The following is a 24,903-nucleotide window of genomic DNA, read 5'->3' as shown; positions in this document are numbered from 1 at the left end:
ATTGGTACTACATCTCAGCACATGTCTAGGAGTCCTCTCCTACCTCCTAAGTTCACGTACCCGTCAGCCCCTGCAACTGAGGCCTCCAGCCCCCAGTTGTGACAAGTAGCTATTAATACAGCTGATGTTTCCCATGGACTGTCCTTGGTCCATTCAGTGGACCAGTAGAGGGTGGCAGGATTGAGGTACTGCTTTTTGTGGCATATAATAACAGTGGCAAAAGAGCAGCTGCAGCTCTAAAGGGGGGCACACACCTAGAGATGTGTGCTGAGCGATCTATCACAGACCGCTCAGCACTCAGTGCAATGTGTGCTGAGCGGAGGGGGGGGGGGGGCGCTAATGTCACACAGCGGTGAAGTGAGCGACCTGACTAAATTTGGCATGCATGCCAAATCTAGAGCCGGTGATAGCGGGGCCGTGCATTGCTGTCGCCGGCAACCTACACACGGAACGTTGTGTGCTTAATTTCTAAGCAATCTAGTCAGATTGCTTATAAATCAAGTAAAAATCGCTCCGTGTGTATCCATCTTAATGCTTCTCATCCTGATATTGTCTGAATACGCTGGAAAAGACATGGTCACTGAAACTTGTCCACTGTGTAGCTGGTGAGATGAAGATGTTGCTGTTTTTAGGGAAGTAACTCTGTCTCCATCAGGGCTTTTGATTGAAGACCTCCACGATATTATTAGTAAGTGAGACCTTTTTATTGAATGCCGTCCTTCCTAAAAATTACATAACATTTTTACTGGTCATTTCTTAAATGTGTCATGTACTGCAGTGGCGTAAGTACATATCAGGCACCTGGAGGCAAGGTAATGGCAACATACAGAATCATATTCCCCCCACCACCCACATCCCAACCTCAGCAGCACCCAGAGACAAAAAACCCCCCCCCCCCCCCCAACCTCTGCAGCACCCATAGTTACTCTCACGTCAATTTAAGCAGCACCCAGGGCTACTCTTACTGTGTAACCAACGCCCCAGAAGCAACTAGAGACACACTACCCTGCTTAACGCCCCAACCTCAGCTGCACCAAGAGACACCACAACCAGCCCTACCAATACCCCAGCAGTTACCAGAGATCTTCTGTTGATTTTTGTACAGGGTTAAGAAGACAATGTTATGTCACGGTGGAGATTCCAGGCTGTATGCTGGTACACAGGTACTATAGTAACACAGAAGGGCATTTAATGAATTGCAGCACAGAAACACTGAGATAGGGAAGGACATCGGAAGCCCAGCATCAGATAGTTACTGGGCTTCCAACATCAAGTCCAGCGATGCGATGGCACTAGCTAATTATCACATTGCAAACATTCAATGGTAATACCATCACAATGGTTAGACTTTGCGCAGAAGCAGTAAGTACACTAGTTATGGACACCACTTCATCGTATAGGGATTGGAAAGCTGCACCCGATGGCTGCCAACTATTGTATTCCCGCAATTTGATGGAAAAAGTATTTCCCATTGGATTGAAAACATCTATGGTTGCTAACCATTGGATTCCGATAGCTATTCTGTGCTCTTTGTAGGGATGGCTATCTCTGACCAGGAGGGTTTTAGAGCACATAAATAAACTGCAATAACAAAACTAAGCAGTTATATACCTTCCATGTCACACACAGCAGCACACACATCACTATGCAGGGAAGTACAGCTACAATTCTTCTTGAATCCAAACGGTTATTCATGAGTCAGCTTGCCAGGGACCCTGATAAATCACCTCTGGAGCAGTGTGTATCACTGTCACTGCTTCAGTCACAGGATCACATAAATCACATTGCATTGATCAGTGCTTGCCGTTTTGAATTTGCCGCCTTTATCTCTTCTGAGTCCCGGCTGTGAATTCTTTGATGGTTGTCTCTGGCACTGCAAGCACAGAACGATTACACTTTTTACAAAGAGCGGTGCCATGGCTAGTAATGTGCCCCGTAATGCCCCAGAACAGTCCTGTACCTTTCTGTCAGCACTTTCTGGGTATACGTGCTGCTGATTTCAGCCTCTCACGCCACTGGAGTGCTCTGCTGCAATGCTCAGGGGCCCATCTCTGCTGCAGCTCTCATGTCTGCATGCTAAAACAGGGACCAACGGCCACCGCAGCGGTGCTCAACATGGAGAGCAGTGTCCCTGCTGTCATGACTTTCCTCTTGTGCTAAGTGTGTGGCCCACTGAAGATAGGTGGTGCAAAGCTACAGATGATTGAAGAATGTCAGAGACCACCATATATGCAGGGAGCATGGCAGCACCCATCAAATAATAGAGACAATGTAAAGCAGAGAGCATTGCAGTGACCACTATATATGCAGGGAGCATGACCGCGCCCATCAAATAATAGAGACAATGTAAAGCAGAGAGCATTGCAGTGACCACCATGTATGCAGGGAGCATGACCGCGCCTATCAAATAATAGAGACAATGTAAAGCAGAGAGCATTGCAGTGACCACTATATATGCAGGGAGCATGACCGCGCCCATCAAATAATAGAGACAATGTAAAGCAGAGAGCATTGCAGTGACCACTATATATGCAGGGAGCATGACCGCGCCCATCAAATAATAGAGACAATGTAAAACAGAGAGCATTGCAGTGACCACCATGTATGCAGGGAGCATGACCGCGCCTATCAAATAATAGAGACAATGTAAAGCAGAGAGCATTGCAGTGACCACTATATATGCAGGGAGCATGACCGCGCCCATCAAATAATAGAGACAATGTAAAGCAGAGAGCATTGCAGTGACCACTATATATGCAGGGAGCATGACCGCGCCCATCAAATAATAGAGACAATGTAAAACAGAGAGCATTGCAGTGACCACCATGTATGCAGGGAGCATGACCGCGCCTATCAAATAATAGAGACAATGTAAAGCAGAGAGCATTGCAGTGACCACTATATATGCAGGGAGCATGACCGCGCCCATCAAATAATAGAGACAATGTAAAACAGAGAGCATTGCAGTGACCACCATGTATGCAGGGAGCATGACCGCGCCTATCAAATAATAGAGACAATGTAAAGCAGAGAGCATTGCAGTGACCACTATATATGCAGGGAGCATGACCGCGCCCATCAAATAATAGAGACAATGTAAAACAGAGAGCATTGCAGTGAATATCATATAATGCAGGGAGCGTCGTAGTATCTGTCATATAATACAGAGAGCATCGCTGTGACCTCCAGATAATGCAGAGAGCGTCGCTGTGACCGCTGCACAATGCAGAGAGCGTCGCTGTGTCTGCCAGATAATGCGGACAGCGTCAGTGACGTCCAGACAATGCAGAGAACGTTGCTGTGACTGCTGCATAATGCAGAGAGCATCTCTGTGACCACTAGAGAATGCAGAGAGCATCGCTGTGACCACTGGAAAATGAAAAAAGTGCGTTGTTGTGGCTGCTAATAATGCAGAGATTGCTGCTGAGACAGCTGCATAATGCAGAGAGCGTCATTGTGGCTGCCAAATAATGCATTGACCATCAGTGACCCACATATAGCAAAGCTTATGAATACAACCCCCCACACACACACATTAATAGATCATGCCCAGAACAGATAGTATTAAGACAACACCTCCCCCCTCCCCACACAACCAGAAAAGAATCAATGCACCCCTCCCCATTGCATAACTATATCTTCACCCTCACTACACCCCTCCCCACGGCGCACTTACTTGTCCAGAAGGAGGCCAACAGGAACAGAATACACAGACATTTCAGGAATTAAGGTAGACTGAAGGGACGGAGACTTGAGAGGAGGGGGTGTGGTCTTGACCAGGTTCAGGATGGGAGTAGATTAGAATGGTCAGACAGAATAAAGGAGGTAGCGGGATCTTAGCCAGGGACAGGAGGGAAAAGATTAGAATGGTCAGACAGGGTAGAGGAGGGGCGGAGTCTCAGGGTGAGGTGGCAGGGTCATGGCAAGTGACATTAGAATGGTCAGACAGAGTAGAGGAGAGTGCAAGGACTTGGGGGTGAGGGGTGTGCGTCTTAGACAGGGACAGGAGGAAGAAGATTCAGTAGAAGAATAGTGTGACATACCAGAAAGCAGGTTTGGGCGGAGACTCGGGTTTATAAGGCAGAGAGGGGAGAGATTACATGTAAGGCATTCTGCACTCGCAGCTCAGGGGGTCAGAAGGATCCGCCACTGCAGCTGCGCAAACTCGGAAGGAGTGCACAGTGCAGCCATAAACTGTTTGTATGTGACTGACAGCCGGACACAGGCAGAGAATGCTGTCCTGTGCCCAGCCACACTGATGTTGATTTACAAACACACGGGCAGAACATGGGGGAACAATGGAGTAGTGGTGCCCCCTTCAGGCTTGGAGCCTGGCGGCAACTGATTCCATTGTCTCCGGGAGTTCCGCCCCTGATGTATTATAATTTGAAATTTATTGAGCTGACCAGAACTTCAATCAAAAAGTAAGCAGTATGTATGGAGGACCACAGCTGATATCCCAGCAGAATCACCAGGTCTGAACCCAAAAGCACTGTATTTAACACCTGAAGGATGATAATTGCAAGCAAACATATTTATTTTAGCTTTGCGATTGTGGGCGATATTATCACATCACAGCCGCATTAAAAAATGCATGGTGTAATAAATGTGCCCCTAAATATTTAGTTGGGGAAAATCTGTTCCCTCTCAAATTATGGTCTTAAATTTACGTTTGCCCAATTCTATTTATTGTGGATATCTGACCCGGGATATTGTAGTTATAGGAGTGCATGCTCTGGGCCAAATGACTGGTCAACCTGTTACAGGCTCGAGGTCAAGCACTTCCAAGTTGTTCAACGACACGCATGGCTCTGGTTATCTTGGGCGTACCTGATTTTTCCGTCTTGCCATATCTTACCTGATCAGAATTTGATACATGTACTAGCCAAATGTATAAACCTGATGTAGTCACCATAGGCCCATAGGTAGGTTCCGTATAGTGCATTGTTCTCTGCAGTGGTGTATCTGTGATGGGGCAGAGTGTGCAGTGTCCACGGGGGCCCACACCTGCACCTATGTATTATACTATCCTCTCCAGAGTTCTGCTGTGGCAGCACTGCACAAAACATCAGGAAAATGTTGCTGTGGCTATTTTCCTTGAGATTTGCGCAGTACAAATATCACTGGGAACATGGAGTCTGCACCATGTTCCCGGAGACCTGCGCATGTGCAGCTGACTGGCACAATGCCAGAGTCTACTCCACGCACCACCGGAAAGAGAGAAGGGGACTGCACATGGGCATGGTTCTCTGGTTATTTAATAATGATTAAATCTTGCATATTTTTCTTCAGGAACTGGAACAACTGCTGTTACTGCAGCCATCCTTTGTTTTGGCTATTCTGGAAAAGGTAAAGCATCTCAGATTTTTTACTTTAGTGTCTAGAAAAGTTACTGCACTGTTATTCCTGCTGTAAATTAACTGAGGGTCTGATTCAGCAGTGGATGCAATGCTGATGTTTGCGCAGTTGAGCGATTTCTGCAAAAAGTCTAGAAAACCTCTACTGACTGTACACACAGACTGCTGTTGCGTATGGAGCCGCTTGCAAAAGAGCAGGTTGTGGAAAAGCATGGCCATTCCTGGGCGTCGAATGGGTGTGGGTCTGAAGTGTTACCACAAAAAGGGCGTGTTATGGGAGTGTCATGGCTGTGTCGGTGTACACAACTGTGTTCCCAAGCCAAAGAGGCCATGTTTAGAGGAATTTCACAATGATACACTGCTCCGGCCATAGGAATGTTCAGATCCATCGATACAGTTGCATTGTTTATGGACACTGAAAGTGGTCGTCTCAGAGCTTGTACTCTCCAGTGCACAAGGGGAAGCCTAACATTAGTATTTACATATTATCGCTCCCACTGTTTTGTCAGTAGCCTCTATTGCGGACGCAGTAGCGTCCACCTCTGAATCAGGCCCAGAATCTCAAGTGCAGTCATTTGCTGCCCCGTTTGGTCTGAAATGACTAAATTGCCCTTTAGAATGTGGGCATTATATTGTGCTTGTGTTTATCTACAGATTGTGTCTGATCTTGTTTTTCTGCAGCGGGGTACACTGGGATTCCACAGGGATAACATCGGGGTGTAGAGTTGGATCTTGATCCAAGGCACCAACAGGCTAAAAGCTTTGACTGTTCCCAGGATGCATAGCGCCGCCTCCTCTATAACCCCGCCTCCGTGCACAGGAGCTCAGTTTGTATGTTGGTGCCTGCATTGCAGGCAGCTAACAGGGAGGGCTGCGCTGAGCAGCCCTGAAAAGAGCTTTTAAGAATACAGAAGATTTCAAGGTCCGCAGCATAGGCACTTACAAGTGCTATATGTCATTTTGACATATCATGCTGCGGCTCCCTCACCTACCCCGGCGGCGCTGTATACTCCCACGCCCTGGTTGCCAGGTACTTACAGCGGAGGGCTCCAGTTCTTTATAGGGCACACACACTTGCCGCTGCTCTCCGGGATCACGTGGCCGCATCAAGGGAGAAGGTAAGAGGGTCCCCCAGGCTGGACCCGCTGAAAATCTCAATCCGGTACGGTCTTTAGGAGACGGACCGCGCGCGCTGGCGTGGACACTGTGGCCGTACAGGGACCCCACTAGACCACCAGGGCAAGGGCACAGGTCGGATTACCTCATAATCCATTTTGCTAAGGCCCGCAGTACCTGGTGGTGAAGTCCAGCAAGGGGATAAGGCTCTGACCTGTAACCCCTCCCCCAGACCCAGGCGCCATTTACTGCTAATGTTCCCGCCCTGGAACTGCATCTCTCTGTCTCCCTCACTCCCTGTCAGCGTTTGGGTGCCATTACACACATGCTGAGCTGACTTTGGGACTGCTGGGCAATGTTTCCTCTTTAAAGCCACCTGCATCATCAGCGCTGTGCATTTACAGGACACTTAAGTATTCTACATGTCTTTAGACAGTGTTAGTTAAGAACAAGTGCATACATTCAGGGATATTTTGTACATCCAGTCTTTACTGTGCATTGTTATATCCATATATCTACATGGCTTTACTTAGTAGTACAGTTACTTAGTATTGCTAGTCCAGTGCAGTTTTGTTATTTGTGATAATTTCTCTGACGTCCTAGTGGATGCTGGGAACTCCGTAAGGACCATGGGGAATAGCGGCTCCGCAGGAGACTGGGCACAAAAAGAAAAGCTTTAGGACTACCTGGTGTGCACTGGCTCCTCCCCCTATGACCCTCCTCCAAGCCTCAGTTAGATTTTTGTGCCCGACCGAGCTGGGTGCAATCTAGGAGGCTCTCCTGAGCTTCTTAGGAAAAGTTAGTTTTAGGTTTTTTATTTTCAGTGAGACCTGCTGGCAACAGGCTCACTGCATCGAGGGACTAAGGGGAGAAGAAGCGAACCTGCCTGCTTGCAGCCAGCCTGGGCTTCTTAGGCTACTGGACACCATTAGCTCCAGAGGGACCGAACACAGGCCCAGCCTCGGAGTCCGGTCCCAGAGCCGCGCCGCCGGCCCCCTTACAGAGCCAGAAGCAAGAAGAGGTCCGGAAAATCGGCGGCAGAAGACATCAGTCTTCACCAAGGTAGCGCACAGCACTGCAGCTGTGCGCCATTGCTCCTCATGCACCACACGCTCCAGTCACTGATGGGTGCAGGGCGCTGGGGGGGGGCGCCCTGAGCAGCAATATAAACACCTTGGCTGGCTAAATTACATCACATATAACCCCCAGGGCTATATGGATGTATATTAACCCCTGCCAGATTCCGAAAAAAAGCGGGAGAAAAGTCCGCCGAGAAGGGGGCGGAGCCTATCTCCTCAGCACACTGGCGCCATTTTCCCTCACAGCTCCGCTGGAAGGACGTCTCCCTGACTCTCCCCTGCAGTCCTGCACTACAGAAAAGGGTAAAACAAGAGGGGGGGGGCACAAATTAGGCGCAGTATAATATACACAGCAGCTATAAACGGAAAAACACTCTGTTTGGTGTTATCCCAACATATATATAGCGCTCTGGTGTGTGCTGGCATACTCTCCCTCTGTCTCCCCAAAGGGCTAGTGGGGTCCTGTCCTCTATCAGAGCATTCCCTGTGTGTGTGCTGTGTGTCGGTACGACTGTGTCGACATGTATGAAGAGGAAAATGATGTGGAGGCGGAGCAATTGCCTGTACTGGTGATGTCACCCCCTAGGGAGTCGACACCTGAGTGGATGAGCTTATGGAAGGATTTACGTGAAAGTGTCGGCTCTTTACAAAAGACAGTTGATGACATGAGACAGCCGGCTACTCAGCTGGTGCCTGTCCAGGCGTCTCAAAGACCATCAGGGGCTCTAAAACGCCCGCTACCTCAGATGGTAGATACAGACGCCGACACGGATACTGACTCCAGTGTCGACGATGAAGAGACGAATGTGACTTCCAGTAGGGCCACACGTTACATGATTGAGGCAATGAAAAATGTTTTACACATTTCTGATAGTACAAGTACCACTAAAAAGGGTATTATGTTTGGTGAGAAAAAACTACCTGTAGTTTCTCTAACGTCCTAGTGGATGCTGGGGACTCCGAAAGGACCATGGGGAATAGCGGCTCCGCAGGAGACTGGGCACAAAGTAAAAGCTTTAGGACTAGCTGGTGTGCACTGGCTCCTCCCCCTATGACCCTCCTCCAAGCCTCAGTTAGATTTTGTGCCCGAACGAGAAGGGTGCAATCTAGGTGGCTCTCCTGAGCTGCTTAGAGTAAAAGTTTAAATAGGTTTTTTATTTTCAGTGAGACCTGCTGGCAACAGGCTCACTGCATCGAGGGACTTAGGGGACAGAAACGAACTCACCTGCGTGCAGAGTGGATTGGGTTTCTTAGGCTACTGGACATTAGCTCCAGAGGGACGATCACAGGCCCAGCCATGGATGGGTCCCGGAGCCGCGCCGCCGGCCCCCTTACAGATGCTGAAGCAAGAAGAGGTCCATAAATCGGCGGCAGAAGACTTTCCTGTCTTCATAAGGTAGCGCACAGCACTGCAGCTGTGCGCCATTGCTCTCAGCACACTTCACACTCCGGTCACTGAGGGTGCAGGACGCTGGGGGGGGGGCGTCCTGGGAAGCAATGAATTTACCTTAGTTGGCGAAAAATACATCACATATAGCTCCTGGGCTATATGGATGTATTTAACCCCTGCCAGTTTTCCAGAAAAAAGCGGGAGAAGAGCCCGCCGTGAAGGGGGCGGGGCCTATCTCCTCAGCACACAGCGCCATTTTTCCCACACAGCTCCGCTGGTAGGAAGGCTCCCAGAATCTCCCCTGCATCCTGCAACTACAGAAACAGGGTAAATAAGAGAGGGGGGCACTTATTTGGCAAAATAACAGATATAAGCAGCTATAAGGGATAGACACTTATTGTAAGGTTGTCCCTATACATATATAGCGCTCTGGTGTGTGCTGGCAAACTCTCCCTCTGTCTCCCCAAAGGGCTAAGTGGGTCCTGTCCTCTATCAGAGCATTCCCTGTGTGTGTGCTGGGTGTCGGTACGTGTGTGTCGACATGTATGAGGAGGAAAATGATGTGGAGGCGGAGCAATTGCCTATAATGGTGATGTCACCCCCTAGGGAGTCGACACCTGAATGGATGGCCGTAATTAAGGAATTACGTGACAGTGTCGGCACGTTACAGAAAACTGTTGACGACATGAGACAGCCGGCAGCTCAGTTAGTGCCTGTCCAGGCGTCTCAAACACCGTCAGGGGCTATTAAACGCCCGTTACCTCGGTGGGTCGACACGGACCCAGACACAGACACTGACTCCAGTGTCGACGGTGAAGAAACAAACGTATTTTCCAGTAGGGCCACACGTTACATGATCACGGTAATGAAGGAGGTTTTGCACATCTCTGATACTGCAAGTACCACAAAAAGGGGTATTATGTGGGGTGTGAAAAAACAACCCGTAGTTTTTCCAGAATCAGATGAATTGAATGAAGTGTGTGATGAAGCGTGGGTTACCCCCGACAGAAAACTGCTAATTATTGGCACTATATCCCTTCCCACCAGAGGTTAGGGCTCGTTGGGAAACACCCCCTAGGGTGGATAAGGCGCTCACACGCTTATCAAAACAAGTGGCGTTACCGTCTCCAGAAACGGCCGCCCTTAAGGAGCCAGCAGATAGGAGGCTGGAAAATATCCTTAAAAGTATATACACACATACTGGTGTTATACTGCGACCAGCAATCGCCTCAGCCTGGATGTGCAGTGCTGGGGTGGCTTGGTCGGATTCCCTGACTGAAAATATTGATACCCTGGACAGGGACAATATATTATTGACTATAGAGCATTTAAAAGATGCATTCCTATATATGCGAGATGCACAGAGAGACATTTGCACTCTGGCATCAAGAGTAAGTGCGATGTCCATTTCTGCCAGAAGAGATTATGGACGCGACAGTGGTCAGGGGATGCGGATTCCAAACGGCATATGGAAGTATTGCCGTATAAAGGGGAGGAGTTATTTGGGGGCGGTCTATCGGACCTGGTGGCCACGGCAACGGCTGGGAAATCCACCTTTTTACCCCAAGTCACCTCGCAGCAGAAAAAGATACCGCCTTTTCAGGCTCAGTCCTTTCGTCCCCATAAGGGCAAGCGGGCAAAAGGCCACTCATATCTGCCCCGGGGCAGAGGAAGGGGAAAAAGACTACAACAGACAGCTTCTTCCCACGACCAGAAGCCCTCCCCCGCTTCTGCCAAGTCCTCAGCATGACGCTGGGGCCTTACAAGCGGACTCAGGCACGGTGGGGGCCCGTCTCAAGAATTTCAGCGCGCAGTGGGCTCACTCGCAAGTGGACCCCTGGATCCTGCAGGTAGTATCTCAGGGGTACAAATTAGAATTCGAGACGTCTCCCCCTCGCCGGTTCTTGAAGTCTGCTTTACCAACGTCTACCCCCGACAGGGAGGCGGTATTGGAAGCCATTCACAAGCTGTATTCCCAGCAAGTGATAATCAAGGTACCCCTCCTACAACAGGGAAAGGGGTATTACTCCACGCTGTTTGTGGTACCGAAGCCGGACGGCTCGGTGAGACCCATTTTAAATCTGAAAACCTTGAACACTTACATAAAAAGGTTCAAGTTCAAGATGGAGTCACTCAGAGCAGTGATAGCGAACCTGGAAGAAGGGGACTACATGGTGTCTCTGGACATCAAGGATGCTTACCTCCATGTCCCAATTTGCCCTTCTCACCAAGGGTACCTCAGGTTTGTGGTACAGAACTGTCACTATCAGTTTCAGACGCTGCCGTTTGGATTGTCCACGGCACCCCGGGTCTTTACCAAGGTAATGGCCGAAATGATGATTCTTCTTCGAAGAAAAGGCGTCTTAATTATCCCTTACTTGGACGATCTCCTGATAAGGGCACGGTCCAGAGAACAGTTAGAGGTCGGAGTAGCACTATCGCAAATAGTACTACGACAGCACGGATGGATTCTAAATATTCCAAAATCGCAGCTGATTCCGACGACACGTCTGCTGTTCCTAGGGATGATTCTGGACACAGTACAGAAAAAGGTGTTTCTCCCGGAAGAGAAAGCCAGGGAGTTATCCGACCTAGTCAGGAAACTCCTAAGACCAGGCCAGGTGTCAGTGCATCAGTGCACAAGGGTCCTGGGAAAGATGGTGGCTTCTTACGAAGCGATTCCATTCGGCAGATTCCACGCAAGAACTTTTCAGTTGGATCTGCTAGACAAATGGTCCGGATCGCATCTTCAAATGCATCAGCGGATAACCCTGTCTCCAAGGACAAGGGTGTCTCTCCTGTGGTGGTTACAGAGTGCTCATCTCCTAGAGGGCCGCAGATTCGGCATTCAGGATTGGGTCCTGGTGACCACGGATGCCAGCCTGAGAGGCTGGGGAGCAGTCACACAGGGAAAAAATTTCCAGGGCTTGTGGTCAAGCATGGAAACGTCACTTCACATAAATATCCTGGAACTAAGGGCCATTTACAATGCCCTAAGTCAGGCAAGGCCTCTGCTTCAGGGTCAGCCAGTATTGATCCAGTCGGACAACATCACGGCAGTCGCCCACGTAAACAGAAAGGGCGGCACAAGAAGCAGGAGGGCAATGACGGAAGTGGCAAGGATTCTTCGCTGGGCGGAAAATCATGTGATAGCACTGTCAGCAGTGTTCATTCCGGGAGTGGAATGATTGTAAACCGTTGGGAAAAACCAAAGGTGGACATGATGGCGTCTCGCCTCAACAAAAAGCTGGACAGATATTGTTCCAGGTCAAGGGACCCTCAGGCAATAGCTGTGGACGCTCTGGTAACACCGTGGGTGTACCGGTCAGTGTATGTGTTCCCTCCTCTTCCTCTCATACCAAAAGTACTGAGAATCATAAGAAGGAGAGGAGTAAAGACTATACTCGTGGCTCCGGATTGGCCAAGAAGGACTTGGTACCCGGAAATTCAAGAGATGCTCACGGAAGACCCGTGGCCTCTACCTCTAAGACAGGACCTGCTCCAGCAGGGACCATGTCTGTTCCAAGACTTACCGCGGCTGCGTTTGACGGCATGGCGGTTGAACGCCGGATCCTGAAGGAGAAATGCATTCCGGATGAAGTCATCCCTACCCTGATCAAAGCCAGGAAGGATGTAACCGTACAACATTATCACCGTATTTGGCGTAAATATGTTGCGTGGTGCGAGGCCAGGAAGGCCCCTACGGAGGAATTTCAACTGGGTCGATTCCTGCATTTCCTGCAAACAGGACTGTCTATGGGCCTCAAATTAGGGTCCATTAAGGTTCAAATTTCGGCCCTGTCGATATTCTTCCAAAAAGAACTAGCTTCTGTACCTGAAGTTCAGACGTTTGTCAAGGAGTACTGCATATACAGCCTCCTTTTGTGCCTCCAGTGGCACCTTGGGATCTCAATGTAGTGTTGGGATTCCTAAAATCACATTGGTTTGAACCACTCACCACTGTGGACTTGAAGTATCTCACTTGGAAAGTGGTAATGCTGTTAGCCCTGGCTTCAGCCAGGCGTGTATCAGAATTGGCGGCTTTATCCTATAAAAGCCCTTACCTAATTTTTCATACGGACAGGGCAGAATTGAGGACTCGTCCTCAATTTCTCCCTAAGGTGGTTTCAGCATTTCACTTAAACCAACCTATCGTGGTGCCTGCGGCTACTAGGGACTTGGAGGATTCCAAGTTGCTGGACGTAGTCAGGGCCCTGAAAATATATGTTTCCAGGACGGCTGGAGTCAGAAAATCTGACTCGCTGTTTATCCTGTATGCACCCAACAAGCTGGGTACTCCTGCTTCTAAGCAGACGATTGCTCGTTGGATTTGTAGTACAATTCAGCTTGCACATTCTGTGGCAGGCCTGCCACAGCCAAAATCTATAAAAGCCCATTCCACACGGAAAGTGGGCTCATCTTGGGCGGCTGCCCGAGGGGTCTCGGCTTTACAACTTTGCCGAGCAGCTACTTGGTCAGGGGCAAACACGTTTGCTAAATTCTACAAATTTGATACCCTGGCTGAGGAGGACCTGGAGTTCTCTCATTCGGTGCTGCCGAGTCATCCGCACTCTCCCGCCCGTTTGGGAGCTTTGGTATAATCCCCATGGTCCTTTCGGAGTCCCCAGCATCCACTAGGACGTTAGAGAAAATAAGAATTTACTTACCGATAATTCTATTTCTCATAGTCCGTAGTGGATGCTGGGCGCCTATCCCAAGTGCGGATTATCTGCATTACTTGTACATAGTTATTGTTACAAAAATCGGGTTATTGTTGTTGTGAGCCATCTTTTCAGAGGCTCCTTCTGTTATCATGCTGTTAACTGGGTTCAGATCACAAGTTGTACGGTGTGATTGGTGTGGCTGGTAATGAGTCTTACCCGGGATTCAAAATCCTTCCTTATTGTGTACGCTCGTCCGGGCACAGTATCCTAACTGAGGCTTGGAGGAGGGTCATAGGGGGAGGAGCCAGTGCACACCAGCTAGTCCTAAAGCTTTTACTTTGTGCCCAGTCTCCTGCGGAGCCGCTATTCCCCATGGTCCTTTCGGAGTCCCCAGCATCCACTACGGACTATGAGAAATAGAATTATCGGTAAGTAAATTCTTATTTTTTCCTGCTTCTGAGGAATTAAATGAAGTGTGTGATGAAGCGTGGGTTTCTCCCGATAAAAGACTGATAATTCCTAAAAAGTTATTGGCATCATACCCCTTCCCGCCAGAGGATAGGGCACGTTGGGAAACACCTCCTAGGGTGGATAAAGCGCTCACACGCTTGTCAAAACAGGTGGCACTACCGTCTCCGGATACGGCCGCCCTTAAGGAACCTGCTGACAGAAAGCAGGAGAATATCCTAAAATGTATATACACTCACACGGGTGTTATACTGCGACCAGCAATCGCCTCAGCCTGGATGTGCAGTGCTGGGGTGGCTTGGTCGGATTCCCTGACTGAAAATATTGATACCCTGGATAGGGACACTATATTACTGACTATAGAGCATTTACAAGATGCGTTTTTATATATGCGTGATGCACAGAGGGATATTTGCCGACTGGCATCAAGAGTAAGTGCGCTGTCCATATCTGCCAGAAGAGGGTTATGGACGCGGCAGTGGTCAGGTGATGCTGATTCCAAAAGGCATATGGAAGTATTGCCTTATAAAGGGGAGGAGTTATTTGGGGTAGGTCTATCGGACCTGGTATCCACGGCAACTGCTGGGAAATCCACATTTTTACCCCAGGTAGCCTCTCAACATAAAAAGACGCCGTATTATCAGGCGCAGTCCTTTCGGCCCCATAAGGGCAAGCGGGCGAAAGGCTCCTCATTTCTGCCCCGTGGCAGAGGGAGAGGAAAAAGGCTGCAGCAAACAGCCAGTTCCCAGGAACAGAAGCCCTCTCCCGCTTCTGCCAAGTCCTCAGCATGACGCTGGGGCTCTACAAGCGGACTCAGGCACGGTGGGGGCCCGTCTCAAGAATTTCAGCGCGCAGTGGGCTCACTCACAAGTGGATCCCTGGATCCTTCAAGTGGTATCTCAGGGGTACAAATTGGAATTCGAGGCGTCTCCCCCTCGCCGTTTCCTAAAGTCTGCCTTACCGACGTCTCCCTCCAACAGGGAGGCGGTATTGGAAGCCATTCACAAGCTGTATTCACAGCAGGTGATAATCAAGGTACCCCTCCTGCAACAGGGAAAGGGGTATTATTCCACGCTGTTTGTGGTACCGAAGCCGGATGGCTCGGTGAGACCTATTCTAAATCTAAAATCTTTGAACACTTACATACAGAGGTTCAAATTCAAGATGGAGTCACTCAGAGCGGTGATCGCGAACCTGGAAGAAGGGGATTATATGGTGTCTCTGGACATCAAGAATGCTTACCTCCATGTCCCAATTTACCCTTCTCACCAAGGGTACCTCAGGTTTGTGGTACAGAACTGCCACTATCAGTTTCAGACGCTGCCGTTTGGATTGTCCACGGCGCCCCGGGTCTTTACCAAAGTAATGGCCGAAATGATGATACTCCTTCGAAGGAAGGGAGTTTTAATTATCCCTTACTTGGACGATCTCCTGATAAGGGCAAGATCCTAAGAACAGTTGGTAGTCGGAGTAGCACTATCTCAAGTAGTGCTGCGGCAGCACGGTTGGATTCTCAATATCCCAAAATCGCAGCTGATCCCGACGACACGTCTTCTATTCCTAGGGATGATCCTGGACACAGTCCAGAAAAAGGTGTTTCTCCCGGAAGAGAAAGCCAGAGAGTTATCCGAGCTAGTCAGAAACCTCCTAAAACCAGGCCAAGTATCAGTGCACCAATGCACAAGGGTCCTGGGAAAAATGGTAGCTTCCTACGAAGCAATCCCATTCGGCAGATTCCACGCAAGAACATTCCAGTGGGACCTGCTGGACAAATGGTCCGGATCGCATCTTCAGATGCATCAGCGAATAACCCTGTCCCCAAGGACAAGGGTGTCTCTCCTGTGGTGGTTGCAGAGTGCTCATCTTCTAGAGGGCCGCAGATTCGGCATTCAGGACTGGGTTCTGGTGACCACGGATGCCAGCCTGCGAGGCTGGGGAGCAGTCACACAGGGAAGAAACTTAGAGGGCTTGTGGTCAAGCCTGGAGACATCACTTCACATAAATATCCTGGAGTTAAGAGCCATTTACAATGCTCTAAGCCAAGCAATACCTCTGCTTCAAGGTCAGCCGGTGCTGATCCAGTCGGACAACATCACGGCAGTCGCCCACGTAAACAGACAGGGCGGCACAAGAAGCAGGAGGGCAATGGCAGAAGCTGCAAGGATTCTTCGCTGGGCGGAAAATCATGTGATAGCACTGTCGGCAGTGTTCATTCCGGGAGTGGACAACTGGGAAGCAGACTTCCTCAGCAGGCACGACCTTTACCCGGGAGAGTGGGGACTTCACCCAGAAGTCTTCCACATGATGATAAACCGTTGGGAAAAACCAAAGGTGGACATGATGGCGTCCCGCCTCAACAAAAAACTGGACAGGTATTGCGCCAGGTCAAGGGACCCTCAAGCAATAGCTGTGGACGCTCTGGTAACACCGTGGGTGTACCAGTCGGTGTATGTGTTCCCTCCTCTGCCTCTCATACCCAAGGTGCTGAGAATTATACGGCGGGGAGGAGTAAGAACTATTCTCGTGGCTCCGAATTGGCCAAGAAGGACTTGGTACCCGGAACTTCAAGAGATGCTCACAGAGGACCCGTGGCCTCTACCTCTGAGAAGGGACCTGCTCCAGCAGGGACCCTGTCTGTTCCATGACTTACCGCGGCTGCGTTTGACGGCATGGCGGTTGAACGCCGGATCCTAAAGGAAAAAGGCATTCCAGACGAAGTCATCCCTACTTTGATAAAAGCCAGAAAGGATGTAACCGCAAAGCATTATCACCGCATCTGGCGGAAATATGTTGCGTGGTGCGAGGCCAAAAAGGCCCCGACGGAGGAATTTCAACTGGGTCGATTCCTGCATTTCCTGCAAGCAGGAGTGTCTATGGGCCTAAAATTAGGATCCATTAAGGTCCAGATTTCGGCCCTGTCGATTTTCTTTCAGAGAGAACTGGCTTCAATGCCTGAAGTCCAGACGTTTGTTAAGGGAGTGCTACATATACAGCCTCCTTTTGTGCCTCCAGTGGCACCCTGGGATCTGAATGTTGTTTTGGATTTCCTAAAATCACATTGGTTTGAACCACTCAACACTGTGGAATTAAAATATCTCACATGGAAAGTGGTCATGTTGTTGGCCCTGGCTTCAGCCAGGCGTGTGTCCGAATTGGCGGCTTTATCCTGTAAAAGCCCGTACCTGATTTTTCATACGGACAGGGCAGAATTGAGGACTCGTCCTCAATTTCTCCCAAAGGTGGTTTCAGCGTTTCATCTGAACCAGCCTATTGTGGTACCTGCGGCTACTAAGGACTTGGAGGACTCCAAGTTGCTGGACGTTGTCAGGGCCCTGAAAATATATGTTTCCAGGACGGCTGGAGTCAGAAAATCTGACTCGTTATTTATCCTGTACGCACCCAACAAGCTGGGTGCTCCTGCTTCTAAGCAGACTATTGCTCGCTGGATTTGTAGTACAATTCAGCTTGCGCATTCTGTGGCAGGCCTGCCACAGCCAAAATCTGTAAAAGCCCACTCCACAAGGAAGGTGGGCTCATCTTGGGCGGCTGCCCGAGGGGTCTCGGCTTTACAACTCTGCCGAGCTGCTACTTGGTCAGGGTCAAATACTTTTGTAAAATTTTACAAATGTGACACTCTGGCTGAGGAGGACCTGGAGTTTTCTCACTCAGTGCTGCAGAGTCATCCGCACTCTCCCGCCCGTTTGGGAGCTTTGGTATAATCCCCATGGTCCTTACGGAGTTCCCAGCATCCACTAGGACGTCAGAGAAAATAAGAATTTACTTACCGATAATTCTATTTCTCGTAGTCCGTAGTGGATGCTGGGCGCCCATCCCAAGTGCGGATTATCTGCAATACTTGTACATAGTTATTGTTAACAAATCGGGTTATTGTTGTTGTGAGCCATCTATCCAGAGGCTCCTCTGTTATCATGCTGTTAACTGGGTTCATATCACAGGTTGTATGGTGTGATTGGTGTGGCTGGTATGAGTCTTACCCGGGATTCAAAATTCTTCCTTATTGTGCACGCTCGTCCGGGCACAGTATCCTAACTGAGGCTTGGAGGAGGGTCATAGGGGGAGGAGCCAGTGCACACCAGGTAGGCCTAAAGCTTTTCTTTTTGTGCCCAGTCTCCTGCGGAGCCGCTATTCCCCATGGTCCTTACGGAGTTCCCAGCATCCACTACGGACTACGAGTAATAGAATTATCGGTAAGTAAATTCTTATTTTCTCTTACGTCCTAGAGGATGCTGGGGTCCACGTTAGTACCATGGGGTATTGACGGGTCCACCAGGAGCCATTGGCACTTTAAGACTTTGAGAGTGTGGACTGGCTCCTCCCTCTATGCCCCTCCTACCAGACTCAGTTTAGAAAATGTGCCCGGAGGAGCCGGTCACAGCTAGGAGAGCTCTCCAGAGTTTCTGTAGTAAAGGTTTTTTTTATTTTTTTTTAGAGTTTATTATTTTACAGGGAGGCTGCTGGCAACAGCCTACCTGCTTCGTGGGACTAAGGGGGGGAAGTAGTGTCCGCCCCGCGGGGTCTGAGCCACTATCTCCGCTGACAGGACACTGAGCTCCTGAGGGGATCGATCGTTCCCCGCCACAGGGGATCGCTCACCCCAGCAGCATGCCGCCACCCCCTTACAGAGCCAGAAGATCACTAAGGAGTTAGTCACTGGCCCCCCTAGCAAGCGGGGAGCCGGTGTGAAGATGGTGGCAACAGGGTATGGAGCGCAGTACTAACTGTGCTCCCGGGCTCAGTGGGACATAGTGCGGCGCTGTGAGGGGCGCCCTGAGCCAGCGCCTACACGCTGTACTGACCTCCAAACCTGTCAGGGTCCCAGGATCGCTACCAGCAAAATTCCTCAGGCCAGTATAATCTTCAGAAGAGCTGGAAAACAGCGCCATGTAAGGGGGCGGAGCTTCTCAGAGCGGACCCAGCAGCGTTCAGCACAATTTTCCTGCCTGCAGAAGCGCTGTCAGTGAGAGCTGTCCCTCCAATTCATCTCTAGCTATCTCTTACGGTACCAGGGGGTTGTAGAAGTGGGTGGAGGCTGTGTACAGACTGTGTTACCTATTAAGGTGCACAGTCAGCGCTGGTTGGGGGTCTCCCTATACCTTAAAAGCGCTGTCTGTGGGTTGGCTCCAATCTCTGTGTCTCTCTTGCCATTCTTGGGGGTAAAATTCTGTCTGTCCACCCGTGTGTGTGTGTGTGTGTGTGTGTGTGTGTGTGTGTGTGGAGTGTCTGTGGTCTCCAATAAGCTATGTCCAGGGACTCTGTTTCATATACTGCAGAGGATATGTCCTCTCAGGATGATCACATTCCATGTAATCAGGATTGCACTGTTTTAGCACAGATACCAGCAAGGGAGACTGAATGGTTATCCTCTATTAAAACTATGATTTCTCAGATTTAACGAATCTGCAGCTCAGGTTTTACAGAACTCTATGGCAGTTTGGTCCGGTTCTGTTACCTCAGGACCCCCTACTGTATGTTACAAAAAATGTGCTCTTGCCCAGATTATGCAAGATTACACGGATACCGATTCTGACACGGCAGACGGTGAGGGGGATGTGCTGCGGGGGCCGCATCTCTTGCAAAAGGGGTGAAGTTGATGATAGAGGCTATTAGAGATGTGTTGAATATTGCTGATACAACATCTGAGCAGATTGAGGAGGCTTACTTCACTGACAATAAGAAAGCCTCGCTAACCTTCCCTGCGTCTAAAGAATTAAATGCTATATTTGAGAAAGCATGGGAAAACCCGGAGAAAAAATTCCAGATCCCTAGGAGGGTTCTGGTTGCTTTCCCCTTCCCTGAGTAGGATAGGAAAAAATGGGAAAACCCACCCATAGTTGACGCGTCTGTATCCAGACTCTCAAAAAGGTGGTTTTACCTGTTTCAGGATCTACCGCCTTAAAAGAGCCGGCTGATCGCAAAATTGACACTATGCTCAAATCCATATACACGGCTTCAGGGGCGATACTACGTCCTGCTATTGCCTGTGCATGGATTTCCAAAGCTATAGTAAAGTGGTCAGGCACGTTACTTGAGGATTTGGATACAATGGATAAAAGTGATGTTGAATTGTTTTTACGTAACAGTCGGGATTCTGCAGGATTTATGGTGGAATCCATGGCTGCAGGGATATCTTCCATGTCTGTCTCAGCTCGTACGGGACTTTGGCTGCGCCAGTGGTCTGCCGACACGGAATCCTACACAGGTCAGGCTCTCTGGGGATGTGTGGATTTGCACGGCTTCAGTGGATAAGTCTCCTTTTCTTCCTCAGCTGCACCTGCTACGAAGAAACGCCAAAGTCCTCAGCATGACGGTGGACCGTGCGGCCTGGAGGTGGGGCTGGTGGGGGTTAGCCTCAGGCATTTCAGTCACGTCTGGGTGTCCTCCGGCCTGGATCCCTGGGTGCAAGATATTGTGTCCCAGGGGTACAGGCTGGAATTTCAAGATCTCCCTCCTCACCAGTTCTTCAAATCAGGCTTGCCAGTTTTGCTGGCAAACAGGGCTATCCTACAGGAAGCCATCCAGAAGTTGGTGAAGGCACAGGTTATTGTACCAGTTCCACCACATATGCAAAACAAAGGTTACTATTCAAACCTTTTTGTGGTACTGAAACCGGGTGGTTCGGTCAGGCCCATTCTGAACTTAAAATTGCTAAACCCCTTCCTGAGGGAGTTCAAGTTCAGAATGGAGTCTCTAAGGGCGGTGATATCAGGTCTGGAGGAGGGGGAATTCCTGGTATCCCTGGATATCAAGGATGCGTACCTCCACATTCCAATTTGGCCGCCGCATCAAGCTTATCTCCGATTCGCACTGTTGGACTGTCATTTTCAATTCCAGGCCCTGCCATTCGGCCTCTCCACAGCACCGAGGATATTCACCAAGTGATGGCGGAAATGATGATTCTCCTCCGCAGACAGAGGGTGAACATAATTCCATATCTGGACGATCGGCTGATAAAAGCATCGTCCAAGGAGAAGCTGTTACAGTCCATTGTTCTCATGACCCATCTACTCAAGGAACACGGTTGGATCCTGAATCTTCCAAAATTACATTTGGAACCAACCAGGAGGTTGTCCGTTCTGGGAATGATCCTCGACACGGAAGTGCAGAGGGTGTTTCTTCCAGAGGAAAAAGCGTTGGTGATACAAACAATGGTCCGGGATGTCCTGAAGCCAGCCCGGGTGTCGGTTCATCAGTGCATTCGCCTTCTATGGAAGATGGTGGCCTCTTACGAGGCTCTGCAGTACGGGAGGTTTCATGCTCTGTTCTTCCAACTGGATCTTCTGGACAAGTGGTCGGGATCTCATCTACACATGCACCATAGAATACGTCTGTTGCCAAAGGCCAGGATTTTACTCCTCTGGTGGCTACAATTACTTCACCTTCTGGAGGGCTGCAGGTTCGGGATTCAGGACTGGATCCTTCTAACCACGGATGCAAGTCTCCAGGGCTGGGGCGCAGTCACTCAAGGGGAAACCTTCCAAGGAAGGTGGTCAAGTCTGGAAGCCGGCCTACCAATAAACATTCTGGAACTAAAAGCCGTCTACAATGGTCTTCTCCAAGCGGCCCATCTTCTGAGAAATTGGGCCATTCAAGTGCAGTCGGACAATGTAACAACATTGGCTTACATAAACCTGACAGGGCAGAACGAAGAGAAGAGCTGCAATGTCAGAGGTAACAGGAATCATCCTTTGGGCAGAAAAACACACGGTGTTATCAGCAATCTTCATTCCGGGATTCTTCAGATTGTTGATGATGAAGAACCCCAAGCTACCTCTAAGAAACCAGATAAGTTCAAGCATCAGAAGGTTACTAAATTAGTTTTGCCACATTCTGACCACTTAGTGGACATACGTCCGGAATCCTGGGAAAATCCAGGAAAGAAATTCTCCCTGTCTAAGAAGATGCTAGCTCGTTATCCCCTCGCTGCAGAGTTAAGTAAAAATTGGGAATCACTGCCACCGGTGGACTCACAAGTCACACGTCTGGTGGTATCATCTGCTCTGCCTGTCACTGCCATCACCTCTCTGAAGGAACCGACGGATAAGCGTGTGGAGGGTTGCTTGAAGTCTATTTACATTCTTGCTGGAGCTGTACACAGGCCTACTATTGCAGCCTCTTGGGCTGCTAAAGCTATAGAGGCCTGGGTTCAGGAAGCTGAAGCAGAACTACTGTCTAATTTTCCTGATAATGCTAGACAGTGTCTTTCATACATTATTACAGCCTCTCATTATATTCAGGAGGCGGCATCTCCTGAATATATAGTCTACTATGTCAATTCTGGCTCGCCGGATCCTCTGGTTGCGGTCCTGCTCTGTAGATCTGCACTCTAAAAAGACCTTGGAGGTGATTCCTTTTAAGGGAAACATACTTTTTGGGCAAGACCTCAATAAGATTGTTGCTGATTTAGCATCTACTAAGACTGCATGTCTACCTAGTACTACACCTTCGGCACCGAAGGCTAAGAGTAATTCCTTTTGTTCCTTTCGACCTCCAGGTAAAGCAAAGGGTCCACTAAGCCCAAACCTATACGTGCCTGGGCTGCCCGCCAGCCTGCCTCCAAAACAGACAAGCCTGCTGCATGACGGGGCTGGCGTCCCCCTGGGGGATCCCAGGGTGCGAGGCCGATTTCTACAATTTGCTCAGGTATGGTTACAGACCACTTCAGACGCCTGGGTAAGGGAAGTCGTCGCTCACGGATATGCCATCTCTTTCAAGAAACGTCCCCCTCACCAGTTTTGCTTGACAAATGTCCCTAAGGATCCGGTAAAAGCAAAGACTCTCCATCTGGTGGTACAATCCCTCCTGGACATGGGAGTGATAGTGCCGTTGCCTCTGTCTCAGAGGGGCAGGGGTACTATTCAACGCTTCTCCGAAGCTGAATGGTTCTTCCCGGCCCATTCTCAATCTCAAGTCTTTGAACAAATTTGTGAAGGTTTCCAAATTCCGTATGGAAACTCTTCGCTCTATTGTTCTGGCTTTGGAGCCCAAGGACTATATGGTATCCCTGAACATACAGGATGCTTATCTGCATATACCTATTGCAGTGTCGCATCAGCAGTACCTGCGGTTTGCTATTGACAACCTACATTTTCAATTCCAGGCCTTACCTTTCGGTCTGACCACGGCTCCAAGAATTTTCACCAAGGTCATGGCGATCATGACGACTCTACTCCGCCATCAGGGTATCGGGATCCTGCCATATCTGGACGACTTGTTGATCCTGGCAAACTCTGCACAGGTCCAATTCCTGCAAGCCCACGGGTGGCTCATCAACTGGAAGAAATCTTCCATGGTCCCTGCTCAGAGCATGGTGCACCTGTGAGCACTATTGGACACTTACAACCAGTGGTTGTTTTTTTGAAACTTCAGGACAAGATAAGTTGCTTCCTCTCTCGCCCATGTGAGTCGATACCCTTGGCGATGCAAGTACTAGGCCTCATAGTGTCGGCTTTCGACATGGTAGAGTACGCTCAATTTAATTCCCGCCCTCTGCAGAGGTTGATACTCTCCAGGTGGCACGGCCTGCCTCACCGTATCAGGACTCACATGATCTCCTTGACTCGGGAGGTCCGCTTGTCACTGAGCTGGTGGCTACAGGACCAGCAACTAAGCAGAGGTCATCCCTTCTGGATCTCCAACTGGGTCCTTCTGACGACGGATGCCAGTCTGCGGGGCTGGGGTGCGGTGTTGGAGCAACACTCTCTTCAGGGTTGGTGGACCAGGGAGGAATCTCTCCTCCTGATAAACATTCTGGAATTACGGGCAGTGTTCAATGCGTTGACACTAGTCCTACCTCTAGTACAGAAACGGCCTGTTCAAGTACAGTCCGACAACGCCACCATGGTAGTGTACATAAATCATCAAGGCGGCATTCGAAGCCGCATGGCAATGATGGAAGTATCAAAAATCCTTAGTTGGGTGGAACGCCATCTGCCAGCCATATCAGCAGTGTTCATTCCGGGAGTCCTCAACTGGGAAGCGGACTTCCTCAGTCGTCAGGACGTACACGCTGGAGAGCGGAGTCTTCATCCGGAAGTCTTTCAACTCCTAGTGGACAAGTGGGGCCTACCAGATGTAGACCTGATGGTGTATCGACAAGGTCTTCGGAGCAAGGACAAGGGATCCTCAAGCAGAGTTCGTGGACGCCCTGGCAATTCAGGGCCCTTGTGTCTACCAGGATTTGGCCCGGCTGGCTTTGACGCTTCCGTACTCAGGGCCAAAGGATTTTCTGAGGCAGTCATTCAAACTATGTTGAAGGCCCGTAAACTGGAGTCTGCTCGGATTTATCATAGGGTCTGGAATTCTTACTTCGCCTTGTGTGCGACTAACCATTATGACGCATACAAGTTCAGTACTGCCAAGCTTTTGGCTTTCCTGTAACAGGGCCTGGACTTATGCCTTCGTCTGGCCTCCCTCAAGGTTCATATTTCTGCCTTGTCTATATGGTTTCAGAGAAAAATTGCGACTCTGCCTGATGTTCATACATTCACTCAGGGTGTTTTACAGATTCAACCTCCCTATGTCCCACTTGTGGCTCCTTGGGATTTGTCGGTTGCTCTGGACGCCTTACAAAAGTCTCCGTTTGAACGTCTTGAGTCTGTGGCCCTTAAGTGGCTTACTCTTAAGGTCTTGTTCTTGGTGGCTATTGCCTCTGCTAGACGGGTTTCAGACTTGTGTGCCTTGTCCTGTCGATCACCCTTCTGATTTTTCACCGTGACCGGGGCGGTTCTTAGAACTCGTCCTGGTTATTTGCCTATGGTGGTGTCGTCTTTCCACCTTAACCAGGAGATTGTGGTTACGGCTTTTACCTC

The 24,903-nt window shown here is 49.6% G+C and overlaps 1 protein-coding gene across 4 annotated transcripts in view; it reads left to right on the top strand.

Annotated features, from left to right (window-relative positions):
* Positions 1-24,903, top strand: part of EEF2KMT (eukaryotic elongation factor 2 lysine methyltransferase) — a 203,547-nt gene that overhangs the window by 45,177 nt on the left and 133,467 nt on the right. For all 4 annotated transcript variants that reach the window (XM_063934239.1, XM_063934241.1, XM_063934238.1 and 1 more), the window contains exon 3: positions 5,293-5,349. In XM_063934239.1, the coding sequence (XP_063790309.1) occupies positions 5,293-5,349 (57 nt within the window). The remainder of the gene's footprint in view (positions 1-5,292; positions 5,350-24,903) is intronic.

The sequence above is a fragment of the Pseudophryne corroboree genome, chromosome 7, assembly GCF_028390025.1.
Source record: "Pseudophryne corroboree isolate aPseCor3 chromosome 7, aPseCor3.hap2, whole genome shotgun sequence".
NCBI lineage: Eukaryota > Metazoa > Chordata > Amphibia > Anura > Myobatrachidae > Pseudophryne > Pseudophryne corroboree.
Note: the sequence above shows the minus strand (reverse complement) of the source record. Positions and strands in the feature narration are given on the sequence as shown.